Raw genomic sequence first — 17,670 nt, forward strand, 5'->3', positions numbered from 1 at the left:
TGATGCGGTGAGAGCGATAGAGAGAGAGAAGAGGGAGACGAGAGGATAGAGGAGAGAGAAGATGTGAGAGAGAGCAGAGAGAGAGAGGAGAGACGAGAGAGAGAGAAAAAAGATGAGAGAGAGGAGAGAGAGAGAGAGATGAGAAATGAGTGAGAGATGAGGAGAGGAGAGAGAGCGAGAGGAAGCAGAGATGGAGAGAGAGAGAGAGCGTCAGAGACAAATACGGAGAAAGGGAGGATTAGTAGTTTTTGCATGCAGGGTACGACAGACAGATCAGACAAACGACAAAGCTAAACAGATTAACAGCACGACAGACAGACAGGACAGACAGACAGACAGACGGACGGACGGGCGCGTTGCGGGACGTACGACGGACGGACGTACGACGGAACGGACGGACGGACAGACCATGACGACAGACAGACAGACAGGCAGGCAAGACAGAGCGGCGCACGGGACGGACGGGACGGACGGACGGACGACGGACGGGACGGACGGACGTCAGGACGCACGGAGACTGACGCACGCGACGACGGACTGACTGACTGTACTGACTGACCTGACTGACTGGACTGACTGATGGACGATCGGACGGACGGGCGACGGACGGGAGGACGGCGCGGACGTAACGCACCGGACTTAACGACGTGACGACGGGGACTGATCGGACAGTAACACACAGCACACACCACACACACACACACCACAACAACAACACACACACACACACACACACACACACACACACACACAGCCCGCTGCGCGCTTTTGCCCGCACGCATTGCACGCACAGCACACACCCAGCACACGTCAAGCGGCGCAGCGCACACGGCAGGCGCCACGCACCACGCACACACGCAATGCGCGCACGAAAAACCCGCACACACACACACCACACACACACACACAACACCACACACACACACACACACCACACACACCACAAACACACACACACCACACCTGCGTAGATCTAAATTGTAAATAAACTCCTGCTATGCGCGGACATGGATGAATGCTCGTTCATTGACGGACGGACGGACTGACGCACGGACGGACGGACTTGACTGACTGACATGATGATGACTCACTGACTGACTGATCTGACGTGACCGGACGGACGCGGACGGGCTACGAACGGTACGGGCGGACGGGACAGCGAGGCGACGTACGAGGACGGAGGCGGAACGACAGACAGACAGACAATGCTATGTCTCCACACACGCGGAACGACACGACATCAGTGGAAAACGCTAGCCGCCGTTTGTGCTGAAAAGAAAAAATGCATTGTGATTTAGCGCATTGTATCTGAGACGCATTGTGTTCACTCTGGTTCAGGGTGATCTAGAGAAATTATCGCATGTGCTTGTTGTTCATTGGCTGATGGTTGGCTGAGCAGAATCACGTTGATTAATAAAACAATCGCTTTCGTCTGGGTTCAACCTGTCTTTCTCCGTAACCGCGGCCCGGCATTTGTGTGGTAACATAATTAGGTGCTGGAAATTTCATGAAATTTTTTGGCTTGAGCATAGAGATATATCTCCTCTATAAATAAAACAAGTGATTGATTCGATTCATTCGCCAATAAACGTTTAATCTTCACTAGAGCAATACCCGTGCACAACGTGGAGAGTATCCTTAACACATTTTGGGGTTTTCAGGTTCGCCAGTATTTGTGCTGCCACTTGGGTCTGCTCCATCCAATAAACACATAGTGGAAATCATAGACACGATGAAACCAAACATTCAACAGCTGATTGATCATACCAACAAGGTATGAACATGTATGATGGTAATTATGTACCTCTGCAAAAAATGTGGTGTTTTGTAATTTTTGTTAAAGTACTATTTATATTATAATAAACATAATTATATTATTGTTAAGCATGAAATAATTAGAAAGAAAATTAGTTTTTGTGATTAGCTCACCTTGACATCGTCAAGCTGAGCTATTGCCATGGGTCGTCATCCGTCGTACGTCCGTCCGTCAACATTTAGCTTCGGTCAACGATAACTCAGGAACTGTTTTACCCACATGTTTGAAATTGGGTATATGTGTTACTTCTATGCTCCCATATGGAACGTCCTATTTTGGAGCACGCCAGTCGACGTACTTTCGAGCCACGGCAATTTTTTGGCAAAAATGGGAATTCCCATTAATCAGTTCAGGTTCAATGGATTTTGCTCATTTTTGGTATGTGAATGAATAAGGGCTAGGGGTTTTGATATTTAAAAAAAAAATTATGCAAATTAAGTAGGTTTATGCAATTTATGCAAAAAACGCAGATAACAAACAGTCTGTGGTGTCACACTCATCTGGTTCGTTTTACAAGATTTCATTGACAATATCTTTAATGCAAAATTGGTATTGCCTTTCCACCCTGCCGATAAAACGTCTATATTAGAGTAAAGTTTTACAAAACATGTCGGAACGCAGCATAACCTATTTATTTCGAATGCCATCACTACAAAGCGGGTATAGCGCCATCTACTGTCACAAATTGTGATTCATTTTGGTTTATAAATTATTATTGCGATATACAGATGGCAACCGTGTGCTACCGCCTAGAAAAACTCATACGAAGTAAACACTTCCATGCAACCAATTTACCTTTGACAAAAGTTGTGTTATGGGCAGGGAAACACCATTGTCACGTGGTATATAGCAGCTACGTGTAATAAGCGTATCCTCTCAATCTTACACGTTACACATCGGGAGCTCCGCTTTTAGGCAGTGCATAAATCTGATTATTATAAAAACGTTATTTGTGGTGAGCTACAGTGTCATTGACACTTTCATTTTTAGTAGCTAGGGGGATTTAAAATCGGCACAGTAATGGTTTTAAAACAACCTTCATTTGTTGTTCGTTTCTTCTAGTATAACAACAGTACCAATAGTATGATTATAGCTACTAATAGTACTGCAAGTCCAAGTCTAAATAACAGCAGTATTTACTGTATTAGTGTGCATAAATAATATTACTGTAATACTAGTATAAGTATGTAGCTAATACGACTACTAAGTACTAAAATGGTGAAAACTAGGCTAGAATAACTTGATGGTAAATTCATTATTATAACTACTCTTATTCATAGGTAAAAATGTGGATACAATTTCTCATACCAAGGATCGAAGACGGAAACAACTTTGGTGTGTCAATACAGGTACGGACTGGTTATATTGGATTATTCACTTATTCATGTAATGGGATAGTTGATTTACAAACCATGTACAAAACGCTTGAAAGTGCGGTGTCGCAGTTGGCACTTACAACCTCCTATGCTTTGCCACCTATTGGTTATACAGGTTTTTCCTCATCTTCTAACAGGAAAAGGGTGAGGAACAAGTCTAAAACTGGGTTTACACTGCCAACTTTATGTTGGCGAATTGCCGAATTGTACCAACTTCGCAATTTCTCAACTGACAATCGGCAGTGTAAACGCAAAAGTTGCACGTCCAACCGATCGATAGCAGCTATGTTCAAATTCGGCCATTCGCCAACTCAAAGTTGGCAGTGTAAACCCAGCTTAAACAGCACTGTCTGCTGTGACAGAGGCGTGCCCTGATATGTGGAAATTGGATTGAATTAAATCAAGGATTATGCTCAGCATATTTCTGGGTAGTGTGATCCAGGACACAACTAATTTAAATCGTTTCCAACTTGTTTTTCAAGTGGTTGCATGGATCTGGTTTATCTCATCGTTTGTATGCTATTGTACCTTTATTTTAATCTTATGTATATATTCAGGAGGAAACTTTGGCAGAGGTGCGAACAGTAGAGGGTGAAGCAGCATCTTTCCTGGATCAGATTTCTCGATATTTCATCACACGCGCAAAGATAATCTCCAAGGTTGCGAAATATCCACATGTGGTGAGTAGATTTGTGCCTAATGTAACCACTCTAGTACGGTCAGGTGTACATATATTGTGTCAGGGCTAAAAGCTTTTGCATGTTTTGTTTAGGATGACTACAGGAGAGCGATTGATGAACTGGATGAGAAGCAGTTCATTAGTCTGCAGTTGGTGTGCTGTGAACTCCGGAATAATTATGTAAGTATATGAGCCTTTATGCAGACCAAGATGAACATGTTGGGTTTAGAGTACATATTGCATACTTAATATTTTGAACATTTGTGCATACTTTACATAAATGCTAGACCATCGGTTTTGTAAAAACAAAAACATCAGGTTTAGTATTAAATCTGTGGTAAATATTAAAATATAAGTAACACAAAACCGTATGGCAACAGTGTCACGTGTAGGATTGATGATTCTATACCAGAGTTATTCATGTGATATGTAAGTATATCAAACTGTAACACATGAAAGTTTTAGTCTTTGTACAAATTTTTGTATCCATGATTGTACTTTCATACAAAAAATTACCATTTCAGTCAGTGTTGCATGATCTGATTACGAAGAACATTGACAAAATCAAGAGACCTCGAACTGCACACAATCATTCCCTATATTGATCAGGTCAGCTGGGAACAAGGTAGATAGCAAATTAGCTTTTCATTCTGTTTAATTGATTGTTTCAATAACTGTATGTGTTTTACATTGAGATATTTAACTGTTTTTACTGCCTAAAAAGTACAAAAGTATATACTATAAACGTGGTAATTATCCAGGTTGTATATTTATTTCATTTGTTTAGAATAATTACAAAGTGCACCTCATAGAACTTGAATAGAATATTTAATTCAAATTTACCCTTTAAATATGTATTTCTTTCATTTCCGTTCATTTCAGTTCTCACTACATGACAGTAAAACAAAAAGAACCACAAGCAACAAGATCCAGGGACCTAGATGTTCAACAATGACGTCTTTATTAATGGAAATTACTAACAGTTACTAATGCAATCTAAGTTTATGTAATATGATTGCATGAAACAGAAAGTGGATGTAACATGCGGAGTAAATATAGATGCTTCCCTGACAGAAGTTATAACTTGGTTGTTGCCTCAATCATGTAGTTATGAGGTTGATGGATATATGAACCTAAGTAACAGAAATTGTCTTGCTGAATAATTATAATTTGTATTTTAAACCATTTGAAGTTCTTAAAATTTGTTACTATGCTGTCACTAGTGTAATTTAAAGGAGCCGGGTACCCATTTGGCCTTTAAAAGCTGCCCTATTTTTAGGCTAACTTTTAACCCACCCCTGATATATTCTAGGTATTCAGGTTCTAGGATAACGACCTTTATCCTTTATAACGTCTTTTTCAACACCTCGGTAATATTCAAAAGCCTCAAATTTAAGACTATACTATGAGACCAGCCGGAGTGAATAAAAACAAACACTCCCGATGAAATGTGGAATGTGACCGAACATTCAACTGATACCCTTGGCAGAAAAACAACTTTAAGCACAATTGCAAACGGCCGGTGGTTGGTGTGGTGGTACCAGATAATCGTTACATCCTACACTATAGATGTGCTTCTGTTCATATAGGTCTATAGGTTACACCTGAAAAAAACCCAGTGTTTTCATGTTGTAAGCTTGTCAGGTATATTTAAATTATTTTTAATTCCTATAGAAATAAAAAAACTTAGAACAATATTTTACTAATATTTTTACTAGAAAAACAACTGACAACTTACACAAAAGAACAAGTGTGTGTACATCCATGAATTTGTATAAATTTACAATGCCACTATGTACCTGTCCATGCATGTGCTACCAATACCATGGATCTTATCTTCACGAAAATGGTGTGCAAAAAAGCAGAATTTCTAAAACTAGGAAAAATTAAAAAGATGCAATTTTTAAACACCATTCCTTATCACACTGGAACTAACCCATGAATATAAGCAATTAACTTCCATAAACAACATGAGAATTCAGCAGTGAGATGACCATAAGCTACACCTTATGCATGTAGATATAAGGGAATGTATGAATTTTAATAATACACCACTGTATTCATATAAAATATGACCATAACGTATTTACATTTAATACAAAATTAACGATTTTTCTATAATAGTTCTGATGCATTGCTAAAACTGGTAAACTTATATTCATGTGATTTTGTAATAATGTGGTAACAGCTTTAGCACTATGTAAGTTGCATTAGGTACATATGACACAACACACTAGATAAATTCATCAAACCACTAGCAGGGTTCTCCCCAGGATGAAATTCAAACAGGGGGGAGGGGAGGGGGAGGGGGGGAAACTAGGGGGGTCCGGGGGCGTGTATTTTTACCGTACGACTAATTAATGCGTAAAATCGCCACCACACCATAGACGGTATTTGGGGTTCTTGTATATATAAGATAGCCGAATCGGTGTACAGTTAGTGACAGGTTAACTTGTGTACTGTCTGCAGTGCATGCGTGGTACGGTAAAAATGCATGCGTCGGATGTCCTGGTCGAACGGCAATTCTTGACGGTCGATTCCCGCGCTGGCAAACTTTTATTGTGGTGGAATTTAAACGGGGCGCAACGATTCAAACAGGGGGGAGTTTTTCCAAACGGGGGGCGCGCGCCCCGTTTGCGCAACGTAGGGAGAACCCTGACTAGATAAATTCATCAAACCACTAGATGTCTCTAGTAGAAATCCACATAAAAGGAGCACTAGTTACTGATCATGAGCTATCTTCACTTTGCGCCTGATAGATGGCGGCATTTCTTCGTCGGAACTTCTTCACTTGTCTTCCTTCCACTTTAACATATTCACTGTCCCTCTTTGGACTTGCTGCTGGTATTACTGGTGTACCTTTCTCCTCTAAGTGCTCATGATCAAGAATTTCAACACTGGTGTGTGTAGAGCTGCCAGCGAGCAGGCAAACTTCTGAAGTGTTAGTGTCACTGTCCTTCTCCACCTCTCTCATTCTCGAGTCTCCGTTGCTGCCCTGACGCAATTCCGACGAGGCTGCAAGTGGCTTGCAGCACGAGTCCGATGCATTTTCCTCACCATCTGAAAGCTCTGTGGACAAAATGCCACTCGTGTCCTGCTCATCGTGTAAGCCGATCTGCTGCGGCATGTCACCACCAGGAGCGCTGTGGTGCGAGAGTTTGGGACTGCCACTACTACTGCTGCTGTCATCTTCCAAGTCCACAGTTATCTCATCGGGGTTGAACGATGCGTACGTGTCGTCTGATGGCTCACCAGCAGTAACGTTGCTCTCATCAGCATTTGGTGACTCCATCGGGAACGGATAATATATCGGACTGGTCATAGACTGTCCCATGAGAAGGCTATGGGGGTCATCCAGTCCCAGTTTCTGGCACAGCACTACTGTCTGTGGGTTCACCATACAAACAGGTGCAACAGACTTTTGTGCGTCTGGGTTTGCAATTGAGTGCGGTGGTACAGTCTGCTGGAAATTTTTAGGAACTGCATAGTTTCCACCTAATGCTTGATCGACTCGCCTCAGTTCAGCCTCTGAGGGGGTGAAGTTGTGCCTGCAATAATAACAGTACAGTATTTCCTGTTATGCTCCTAGCTCTAATCCTCCCAATTCTTTCTCTCATACATTTTTGAATTTCATTCTTCCTTTCTACTTTCTTTGACACTTCTTCCTTACCTCATCTCCAAGTCCTCCACCTCTGTATATTATAGTATCTCAAATTAGGTTACATTGAGATGGTTACTGAATTATAATTAAGTTGTGTTAAGACACGGTTCAATGTAGTGATTGCAAACTTCGTATTTGTGATGTTTTTTTTTAGGGGGAAATATCTCAATAAACTCACCTTCCTCCACAGCCCGGTCCAGGCATATATTGTGTGACCCTTGTTGTGTTTAACAAGTGGTTGGTGTTCTGCAGCACCGCAAGCCACTCCTTGTCATACTCCAACTCCAGTCGTGTGTTTTCTGTCTCTTTGAAGTCAATAACCTGAACAAAACGCGATTAAAATTACCGTGACGAATACTTACTTGTATGTCATGTATGTCATGTATGTTAGCACTTCCTGGATAAGTGATTTTGACTTTTAGATGAGGGCTTGAATCTTTAATACATGCGTGCGTGTGTGCATGTGCACGCACGTGCGGGCGTGTGTACCTGTGCGAGCATGTGTGTTGAAATTTACTTTACTGTTGTTCACACATGTAACTGTCAATCAATGAAAAGTGATGCAAGAGACACAATATTTACAGATGCTATACACATGGTTTTTGGCACAATAAACACACTACTTATAATTATACTGCACACTACAGGGACGTAGGCAAAGTAAATTCCTGGGGGGGGGGCAGTGGCGGATCCAGGATTTCAAGGAGGGGGCGAGAAACAGGTGGGGGTCTGGGAAAACTTTGAAAATGTAGATCGCAGGAGATGGTATTTGAGGCACTTTTGAGTAACGGAAAACATGTACAGCCTTCATTCTGACTACGACAATTCTCTTTTAGTAGAACAATATATTTGTTTAATTTTGCTCCAAAATCTAGGGGGGCAGCTCCCCCCCGCAGGCTACGGCCCTGCACTAAATATTGATGTTTTATTATGACTATAACATTTAACATTAATGGTAAAATACGGCAATAAACTGTCATTGTACCTGTAAAAATTTACGTCTAGGTAGGCATTTGTCTAGGGCAAGAAACTTGGTCGTCTTTTGGCCCTGATCCGATTCTTCATTCTGACAACCAATAGACAATTTAAAATTATTAAAAATTCATTAAAAATGCATTACATCACACATAACATTTTCGCAAACTTATAAATATCAAAACACAGTTACTAAGTGTATATATATATATATATATATATATATATTCAGGCACCCATGACATTGACACTGCATACATAATTCGAGCATCTAGAAACAGATGATGTGACAGCAAAATACAACATACAAACACAATGCATAGTGCACAGACACACACACACCTCGTACTGTACCACAGCAGCAAACTTTACATGTAGATGTGCAGAAAACCAATAGGTGGGTTGTAGCTTATCCATCAGCTCCTGTGCAGGCCACGAGCCTAGCTTGTTTGTTTCCACCTCTTCGCGGAAGAAAGGCTTGTTGCGGAGCAGCTGTGCAGTGTTGCCATGGTTATAGATGCCACGTGGCCAGTCATGTGAAATGCAGATATCTATATCTTCAGTGAGCTGCGAGAGATATACAGTTTTTCGCATTGTGATCACCCCATGACCATGACGTAACTATAGAGTGGCTATATTCAAAGCAATTTCAGTTATGAATTCAGAGCTGGTCTGACAATGACAGGGTTTTGTATACATAGGAAGCACAGTGGCGCACCGCCGTTGTCAAATTTAACATCGCCATTGTGAAAATGTTCCTGTATTTATTGATAAGTATATCCTGTATCTACATACCTATAAGTATATCAATATATCCTGTATTTGAATCCATCATGCAAATTTTTTTCCCAAACTGGCTATTACCTCCTTTGTCTAATTTTTCCTCAGAAGAAACCCTGAATGACACTTAATTGAAAAATGCTAGACTTACTTGTTTTAACCGGAAGACCTCTAGGTTGCGTACGTGATAAACACTACGCTTTGTATCTTCTCCATATGGCGGCTTCTCAAAGTGCCCCTTCAGATAATCATGTCCCTTGAAGATCCCCGTTATGCCAGCAATTCGCAAACCACCAAACCTTACAACTCCTGCATAGCCTGTATTTGATAACACCAGTAATTTATTATTATCGCTGTTGAGAAAATAAAAAGTTCACATGCTAACCCTTACAATGATGAATATCAAGAAGACATCACTTACAGCATATCAGTACAAAACAATAATGATTTATGTGCTATATCTTTGTAGTTGACGGCTATACAAATAGTAGCATCTTTGTTCACTATAGAACTAATAACTAGTAAATTATAATCAATTAATTGATTTCATGAATAATCAGAATCTTCCATAGATGACACTTTCAACCATTCACATAATTTACTAGATTAAACTCATATATGTGTCACATTGGTAGAAATTGATGTACAGAACACTATACACACCCATATAGTAAATGTTAGGTGCGACCCATCCACCATAGGGTAGTTCTCCTAAGTAGTTAGACGCCTCATGGTTACCGCCTATGAATAAGGTAAGAATCGGTGCCTTCTTTTCTCCAGAGTAGTACCTAACATGAATAAAAATAATATCGAACCAAATGTCTTCAAAATCAAGCATTGAGTTTATGCTGCACAATGCCACTCCTCAAAAAGTTGCAGCACAAACACAGATGAGAGATTGGACTAGTAAAGGCCCCCGCACACTAGAGCAATATAGCTAAGCAATCGGATTCACGAGCAATAGTAGTGCTAGTAATAGCTCTAGTGTGCGGGCACATTTTACTGCGCCAAACGAATCGCGAGTCCGATTGCTCATACATCAAACATGTTTGATATTTTTACGGCAGCTTAGCAATATTGCTCTAGTGTGTGGGCACATTTTAATGTGCCAAACGACTCGCATGTATGTCCGATTACATACAGTACATGTCACGTGTGTGGTCAGCTGGTGATGGTGAATCACGTGATTATATACAGATATATTGGAATATATTGGAGAGAGGTCACAGAGTTCAGAGTAGCAAGTCTCATTGCTTAGCTATATTGCTCTAGTGTGCAGGGGCTGTAACATGCTTACTTACATTACATTTGTATGTCATGCAACCAAACGTTTACCTTAATTTACATTAAGTGAAACAAGCAGAAATGTAGCATATGTGCTACTCTCGGCTCACCAAAAACATATTCTTGATATTTCTAATAAGAATATTTAAATTATCCAATGTTCAAAACAAGTCTATGGATGTGGATCAAATGATCACAGATATAGCAGGAAGAAATAAAATGGAAAATATAAAGTCATAGCAACAAACTGATTCGGAGGCAAAGCCGGCGACTCGCCCTAATCATGCTTCAACCATTATTATAATATACTCTCTCATACACTATACAGACCTATTAGAAAGTAACTCACTAAATATTATACATATTTATATACTTACTTGTAAAATGTGTTCAACTTCTGGAACTTCGGCGGAACAGCCATACACCTTAGATCCGATCGGTTTCTTACTGCTTGGAAATCTCCACAGCATATCAACAGATCTATCTGCACATAAACATGCACAAACAATAGAAAATTGCACAACTCCTAACACATACTAGTAACCATGCCAAAATAAATGAAACTATAAAAAATATACATAACCCCTCTATTTTTATAAGCCGCTGGAAATACTGGAAATCTGTGTTACATTTTGTTTATAACTTACAATACAATTATAGAAAATCCACAGGAATTACAACAAGTGCCGCGGAGCGACAGCGCTCATCTAACGTCTACTGCGGTGACTCTGTGGTGGAGTGGTGGGATTCTAGTAAACCCTGTTAGTCCCAAATGTGTTCACATACACGCCGAAATAGTGGAATGCACAGGGATGTTCGTTGGGATCGTTATGAAAGTTGCCACGAGATGGCGCGTACGTTTAAATGTCTACAGATTAAAGATGGAAGCTCCCATCGTACGTAGTAGCAACAACTATTTGCAAGACAGAATAGGTAAGAAAAGATTAAAAAAAAAACCACTCATCCATTTACCTACGCAAGCCTACAGGCTGCAATAGAGAGCTGCCACCTGTAACCAATTAACGCAGGCAAAAACTACACAGTACCACCACCACATGCACTGGCAGTGGCCACTGGCAGTTGCATACGTTACATGTAACATACTGACAGTACAGAATGCCATAGAAATTATACGATTTAAGGAGCATAAACCTCTTCAACCAAATTTAGCTTTTGAAATTTCACTGTGGCTTGTAGCCTCATACATCCAGGCATGTATAGATTCTACTAGCAAACCCGGCAGCCAAATTCTTTCTAACAGACAGTAAACAAATCCATGTTTAACCCTCCTCTTGAGGGTCAAAAGGTTATCCGACACTTACTCTTCGCATGTCAGCAGAAGGTACATTTCATGGTCCTTTCAATAAAGCCATAAAAATGCTAGGTCACCGCTGAAACAAAAAAGTTTTCAATCGCTCCGTCAGACCACGTCCTCAGAAAATGTCTAAAATCTGCCCTGTGCCCCATTGACCTTTGACCTGTGACCTCCAATTTCGGCACCGTGATGGCTTTTTCCTACCATGATGCTATACACCGACTATCCGAGCCTAGGTTGAGCCGTTTAGATTTGTGCCGCAATTCTGCATTTCCTCCCTATACCTTAAGTTAAGGAGTGAATGTTCCCCTCTTTTACACCTCGCTGACCTTTGTCCTTTGACCCCCAGCTTCGACATCCCAACTCGTTTTGGCGATCCCCCCCGATGTGCCGAATATCGTGACCGTACGTCGAGCGGTTAAGATTTGTGCCCAACTGTTGACGCACGCACGTACGGACACACGGACGGACGCACGATCATGCGATTCTACAAGCTGCATCTGACTATGTCAGATGAGCGAAAAAACACATATAAACCAATTTTCACAGTAGGCTCTGAACAGGCTCTAATCATGTGCAATTACAGATAAGATTACATTTCATGGAATGTTATAATTACCTTGATATCATCCCTTTTTTCAATATACTCAATTGTTTCATAAATCTTGTCCAATTCGCCATGACAGCATCCTTCTACTGCAAACTTCATGCTGGCGGAAAAAATATAAAATTCTCATGATGGAAATAACATTCAAACAGAGTGTAATATAACCTAATCATATGGTAATTAATTTTATACATCTAAAGTCAAAAATAGAAGCAAGGGGAAATTTACAATTCTACTATTAGACTACTGAAGATTGTTTATTTTAAACCCTTATATTTGCTGCAGAGTGATCATATATGTTGTCCACCGATCTATTGGCTACTGGTAATTAACAGTCGCTTTTACTGTTTTACACATCATGCACTGTACAATACACACACTGCATCTAGTGTAGATGTATACATGTAGTAAATGAAGCTAGCCTTTCAACAAAAACCCAGCATTTGTTGGAACTAAGGCCAAACAAAAAAATACCTTTGGTTCGGGTCACATGGATTGTGAAAATTAGGGTAGGTAGGTAGGTATAACATTTTTTTTTCTTGCAAAAAAATAGGTAGGCAAAAATAAAAAATAAAAATTCCACAAGTTAAATATAGGGTATACCGCTTGAAATGCAGAAGCCACGAGATGAAAATGACTTGCAGTTGCATGTACCATTGCTGCAAGTCATGACATTGTTTTCAAAATGTGAATACCTGGATAGTAGTGTTAGGAACCGCTCCAAAAACGGAGCTCGATTAATCGTCCCTTTGAACGAGCGAGTAACCGAAGTGTAAACGGCTCTGCGGCCGCGTATAGCACGATAGCATGCGTATACTATATAGTACGCGATCGATCGCGTACATCAAAGCCGGCCGCCGCGCCATACGACCTTCAGCCTCTGTTTATGAAGTAGCCGGCCCAGGCTCTATACGACTGTTTCACGTTGTAGGAAACGTAGGTACGAAGTTTACAAATATTTTGGAACTCTCTTTAGGTAAATAAAATGACAAGAGTCGGATATTTGAATATGTATGATCAGCAGGCGGTATCTTTGAATTTTGTTTTTTCTTGAAACCCTCTAAAAGTGACCGCAGTCGCACATTTTATCACTTCGAAATGTGAAGTCGGGCGGGTGACCCGAACCAAAGGTAATTTTTTGGTCGGCCTAATGAGAACTTATCATGCCTGGTAAGGTGCATGCAAATGGTACACAACATATGCTCTAAAGTATGTTTAGCATGTTTAAAGGCAATAAGCCCATTGATTATGCAATGTTGACAAATGCTAGAGTAACTGGCACCTTGTGTAGTTAATAAGTACATAACCTTATAGCCAAACGCATATTAGTTTGTCCAATATCACTGCTGGTTACATTACAAACAAGACTTGAAATTGGTTGTTGATATGTATCAACGTATCATTTACGTGCCGTACATGTCATCCAGGGGCCCGTTGTCCGAAACTTCGTAAAGTTACGATTAATTTTAAGTCTAATGTTAATGTTAAGAGAAATGTTAATAGCGTTGACAGAAACCTATCGTAACAAAACTTACTTAAGTGAAAACTCACGATAACAGGAACTTCATAATTTTATGTCACAAGGCTGCTGATTGGATGAGAATCAATCACAAAATTCAAATTCATACACATTTATTGTATTTATGCATCACAGTAATTTATGCATATTATGATGGCTAACCACATATAAATAATATTTGATGAAAAATGACATGGTCACGAATTTATTCTGCACAACAAGACAAATTCTCACACTGTAACACGAGACGCGAGAGTTTTAAACAAGAGAACAAATGCCATACGCCATTTGTAAATGTATTGTTTTATTTTATTAGCGGTATATAATTAATGATTTTGACGTGTTTTTCAAGAAAAACACACATTTTATTCATTATTATAAAATGTAATATCACTTTAATTGTAATTCGTAGTGCAAATGTGTTATTTTCAACTTAATATTAATGTTAAGGGAGGGTCTAGGATCTCTTAAGTTAAGAGAAAAGTTACGAATTTTTAATTCTCTTAACTTTACGAAGTTTCTGTCAACACTCTAAGAGAAAAAGTTAATGTTAAGACTAATGTTAAGACTAATTTGTATCTGACAACGGCCCCCAGGAGTCAAGCGTTGACGTAAATATTTGTGCGGCCCGTATGTTTTGGATGCCAGATGAAATGGAGGTGTTAGCAGTGTAACCATGGCCACAGACTAAACATGGAAATGGAGTAAAACACACGTACTAATCACGGACGCACGTGGACAGCTCTGACAAAAAGTCCCTTATCACGAGTGTCCGTGTTTACGAAATCACTGATGACAGCATTGCGTACGGACGAGCATGTGTGCGAAAATGTCCGGTGCATTATAAATCTGTATCACACCCGCTTCCCCGGCAGCGGTTTGAAACTGTAAACAACTGACTTTTGGACTGCGGATTTCAATTAGACATTTCTTAGTAACCAGCAATGATATTGGACAAACTAATACGCATTTGGATGTAAGGTTATGTACTTATTAACTACACAAGGTGCCAGTTACTCTAGCATTCGTCAACATTGCATAAGCAATGGGCTTATTATGCCTTTCACTTTAATAATGAGTTGTAAGCTCATTATATTCAAAATCATTTGAATTAGTTTAAAGTTCCTGTTTTAATACTTGCTTACTTTTAAGTTAGGTATTGCTCAATAAAGAAAGAATGAAGATTGTTCTGCAAAAAATATCTCATTTAACCAAAGCCCTCTCTGGTTAATCCGATTAAGATAAGGCGTGTAACGATTGATTTTCAGAGACATGTGTCATTTAAGTGATGCGCCCATTTATTCGAAGGCTTGATAAAGCGGGAATCACTGTATTACAGGTGTAGAAATTAACTTTTGAATAAGAGAGTCCAACGGACCCCCTGCCCTCAAAAAGAGAGAGTCTGCAGCAAAATGAGGGAGTCCGTGGTCTGAAGTTCAAAAATTAATTTCTACACATGTAATACAGTGATTCCCGCTTTATCAAGCCTTCGAATAATTTAGCCTACGCCTACACCCTAAACCTAACCATATCAAATAGTTACCAGGGTACGTTCTAGTATACCGTACCCAGGGTACGTTCCGGCAGTACGCTAGACATCTAGACCCTATGACTAGTATGAGTATGACTATGACTATGACTGAGCGTCAGTGACGCAGATGGGGTCGTTGTCGTATCAGGTACTACAGATATGTACCCGAGGTACCCTAGTTTTAGCAGGTTGTTTAGTATTATCAGGAGTAGATAATAGGGAAGGAGTGTGACTTCAATAAACAAGGGAATTTTGTCATTTACTAGCCTTATAATACCTACAATTTACTACGCGTAACGGATCCAACTTGAGCTCAAATCGTACACATTACATTCCCCTAGCATCGTGCGAAATCGTTTCCTCGTATACACCCGCAATCCGCAGATACAGACTAAAACGTACGACACGATTTTCCATTCTGTTGCCAGCAAACTCGATGCGTTCGGAGCCTTATTTGAAACAAAAGGCAGCTAATAACCACAGCTTGCTCTCTCGGCCAGGCGTGTGGCTCGCAGGGAGATTGGAGCTGGAGCTGCTGCTGATTGCGGTGAACGTGCGTGCGTGGGGGGCATACCAGCTGTATGCCGGTATGTAGCTGTATGCCGGGTCAAAGGTTATCTCGCCGAGTGTTACGTCGATGTCCAATCTCCCTCGAGCCACACCGCCTGGCCGAGAGAGCAAGCTGTGGTTAGTAGCTGCCTTTTGTTTCAAATAAGGCTCCGAACGCATCGAGTTTGCTGGCAACAGAATGGAAAATCGTGTCGTACGTTTTAGTCTGTATCTCCGGATTGCGGGTGTATACGAGGAAACGATTTCGCACGATGCTAGGCGAATGTACTGTGTACGATTTGAGCTCAAGTTGGATGAGTTACGCGTAGTAAATCGTAGGTATTATAAGGCTGGTAAATGACGAATTTCCCTTGTTTATTGAAGTCACACTCCTTCCCTATTATCTACTCCTGGCATTATGTTTATATTTTCATATGATGTATGTTTATAGGGTTAGGGTTAGCGTTAGGGTTAGTGTTAGGGTACACTTCTGTAGTACAAGTCTGGTACACTTTGTGTATACATATATGTACCTCGGGGCTCGGGTACGGATCTGTACTGTAGTAGCTGATACGACAACGACCCCTTGAGCGTCAGTGACGCTCATAGGGTCTATGTCGCTCAGGGTACTGCCGGAACGTAACCTGGTCACTATTTGATATGGTTAGGGTTAGGGTTAGCGTTAGGGTTAGGGTTAGCCGTTAGGGAGTAGGCGTAGGCGACTCCGACTCGTTAGTGGAGCTAGCCGACGCGTACGGTCCGGCATATTAGATAGTACAGGTACGTTCGTATACCGGACCGTACCCAGGGTACTTTCCGGCCCAGTACTGTTGTGCCAAACTTGGAATCTTGCCACAACTTGGAATTTCAGCGGATCCACAGTTGGTGCAACCAATCTTGAGATTGGGCCAAACAGAGCGTAAACACGAGCTTGCACGAACAATGGATTATTAGGACTTTCAAATGTTTATCATACATTATAAGGTAGTATTATACTGCTTCTTTCCTCAATGTGTTTGGCACGATTGTTATAGAATAGTGAATGATTATAATAAAATATGGGTAATATGATTTAATCTACTTCTTAGTTTGCACCATGACCCCACACTCGCTATGCGCGCGTTGTTGAATCACCGACCTGTTTTCAGATTGGCCCAATCTTGGAGATTGGTCAGCAAACTCAGGCGAATCCGCATTTGGGCCGCACAATCCGTGCACAATCTCGAGATTGTGCAGATGTCCAAGTTTGCGGTACGACAGTACCACGGGCTCGCCCTTCTTCAGCGTCAGTGACAGTATGTCCTATTCTAGACGTATGAGCTAAGGCGCAAGCGAGACTGCGGCCGTGCCTGTGGCCGTGTGGGCCGGTTGGATAGTAAATAGTAATAATAGCGCCATTAAAATACACTGGGTAATTAGAAGTAGTATCTCATATAACACTCACGTTGCTTTTACAGTAAGAACAATAATAATACACTTTCAGACCAGACAACAAGAATCTTGTTCGTTGGTCCGTAGGAAACTTGTTTTCGGCAGAGGAGCTATGATTGCGCCATCTACCGGACAAATTAGTATAGG

The 17,670-nt window shown here is 40.8% G+C and overlaps 2 protein-coding genes across 3 annotated transcripts in view; one reads left to right on the forward strand and one right to left on the reverse strand.

The window, feature by feature from the left end:
- The window catches only part of LOC106811933 (proteasome activator complex subunit 3-like), an 18,809-nt gene extending 13,753 nt beyond the window's left edge, over nt 1–5,056 (forward strand). For both annotated transcript variants that reach the window (XM_014815676.1, XM_014815675.1), the window contains exons 6-11: nt 1,662–1,774; nt 3,097–3,165; nt 3,750–3,872; nt 3,965–4,051; nt 4,396–4,496; nt 4,754–5,056. In XM_014815676.1, coding sequence (XP_014671162.1) covers nt 1,662–1,774; nt 3,097–3,165; nt 3,750–3,872; nt 3,965–4,051; nt 4,396–4,476 — 473 coding nt within the window. In that variant the 3' untranslated portion in view covers nt 4,477–4,496; nt 4,754–5,056. The remainder of the gene's footprint in view (nt 1–1,661; nt 1,775–3,096; nt 3,166–3,749; nt 3,873–3,964; nt 4,052–4,395; nt 4,497–4,753) is intronic.
- A 1,399-nt stretch (nt 5,057–6,455) lies between these two features.
- LOC106811925 (lariat debranching enzyme B-like) lies at nt 6,456–17,618 on the reverse strand. Its single transcript, XM_014815664.1, has 9 exons — nt 17,537–17,618; nt 12,506–12,596; nt 10,949–11,055; nt 9,951–10,075; nt 9,439–9,605; nt 8,850–9,074; nt 8,518–8,598; nt 7,711–7,853; nt 6,456–7,419 (listed from the first exon to the last, which is right to left on the reverse strand). The coding sequence occupies exons 2-9, from the start codon at nt 12,593–12,595 to the stop codon at nt 6,600–6,602; spliced, it is 1,758 nt and encodes a 585-aa protein (XP_014671150.1). The 5' UTR covers nt 12,596; nt 17,537–17,618; the 3' UTR covers nt 6,456–6,599.
- Nucleotides 17,619–17,670: the final 52 nt, after the last annotated feature.

The sequence above is a fragment of the Priapulus caudatus genome, unplaced genomic scaffold (genome assembly GCF_000485595.1).
Source record: "Priapulus caudatus unplaced genomic scaffold, Priapulus_caudatus-5.0.1 Scaffold592, whole genome shotgun sequence".
Taxonomy (NCBI): Eukaryota; Metazoa; Priapulida; class Priapulimorpha; order Priapulimorphida; family Priapulidae; genus Priapulus; species Priapulus caudatus.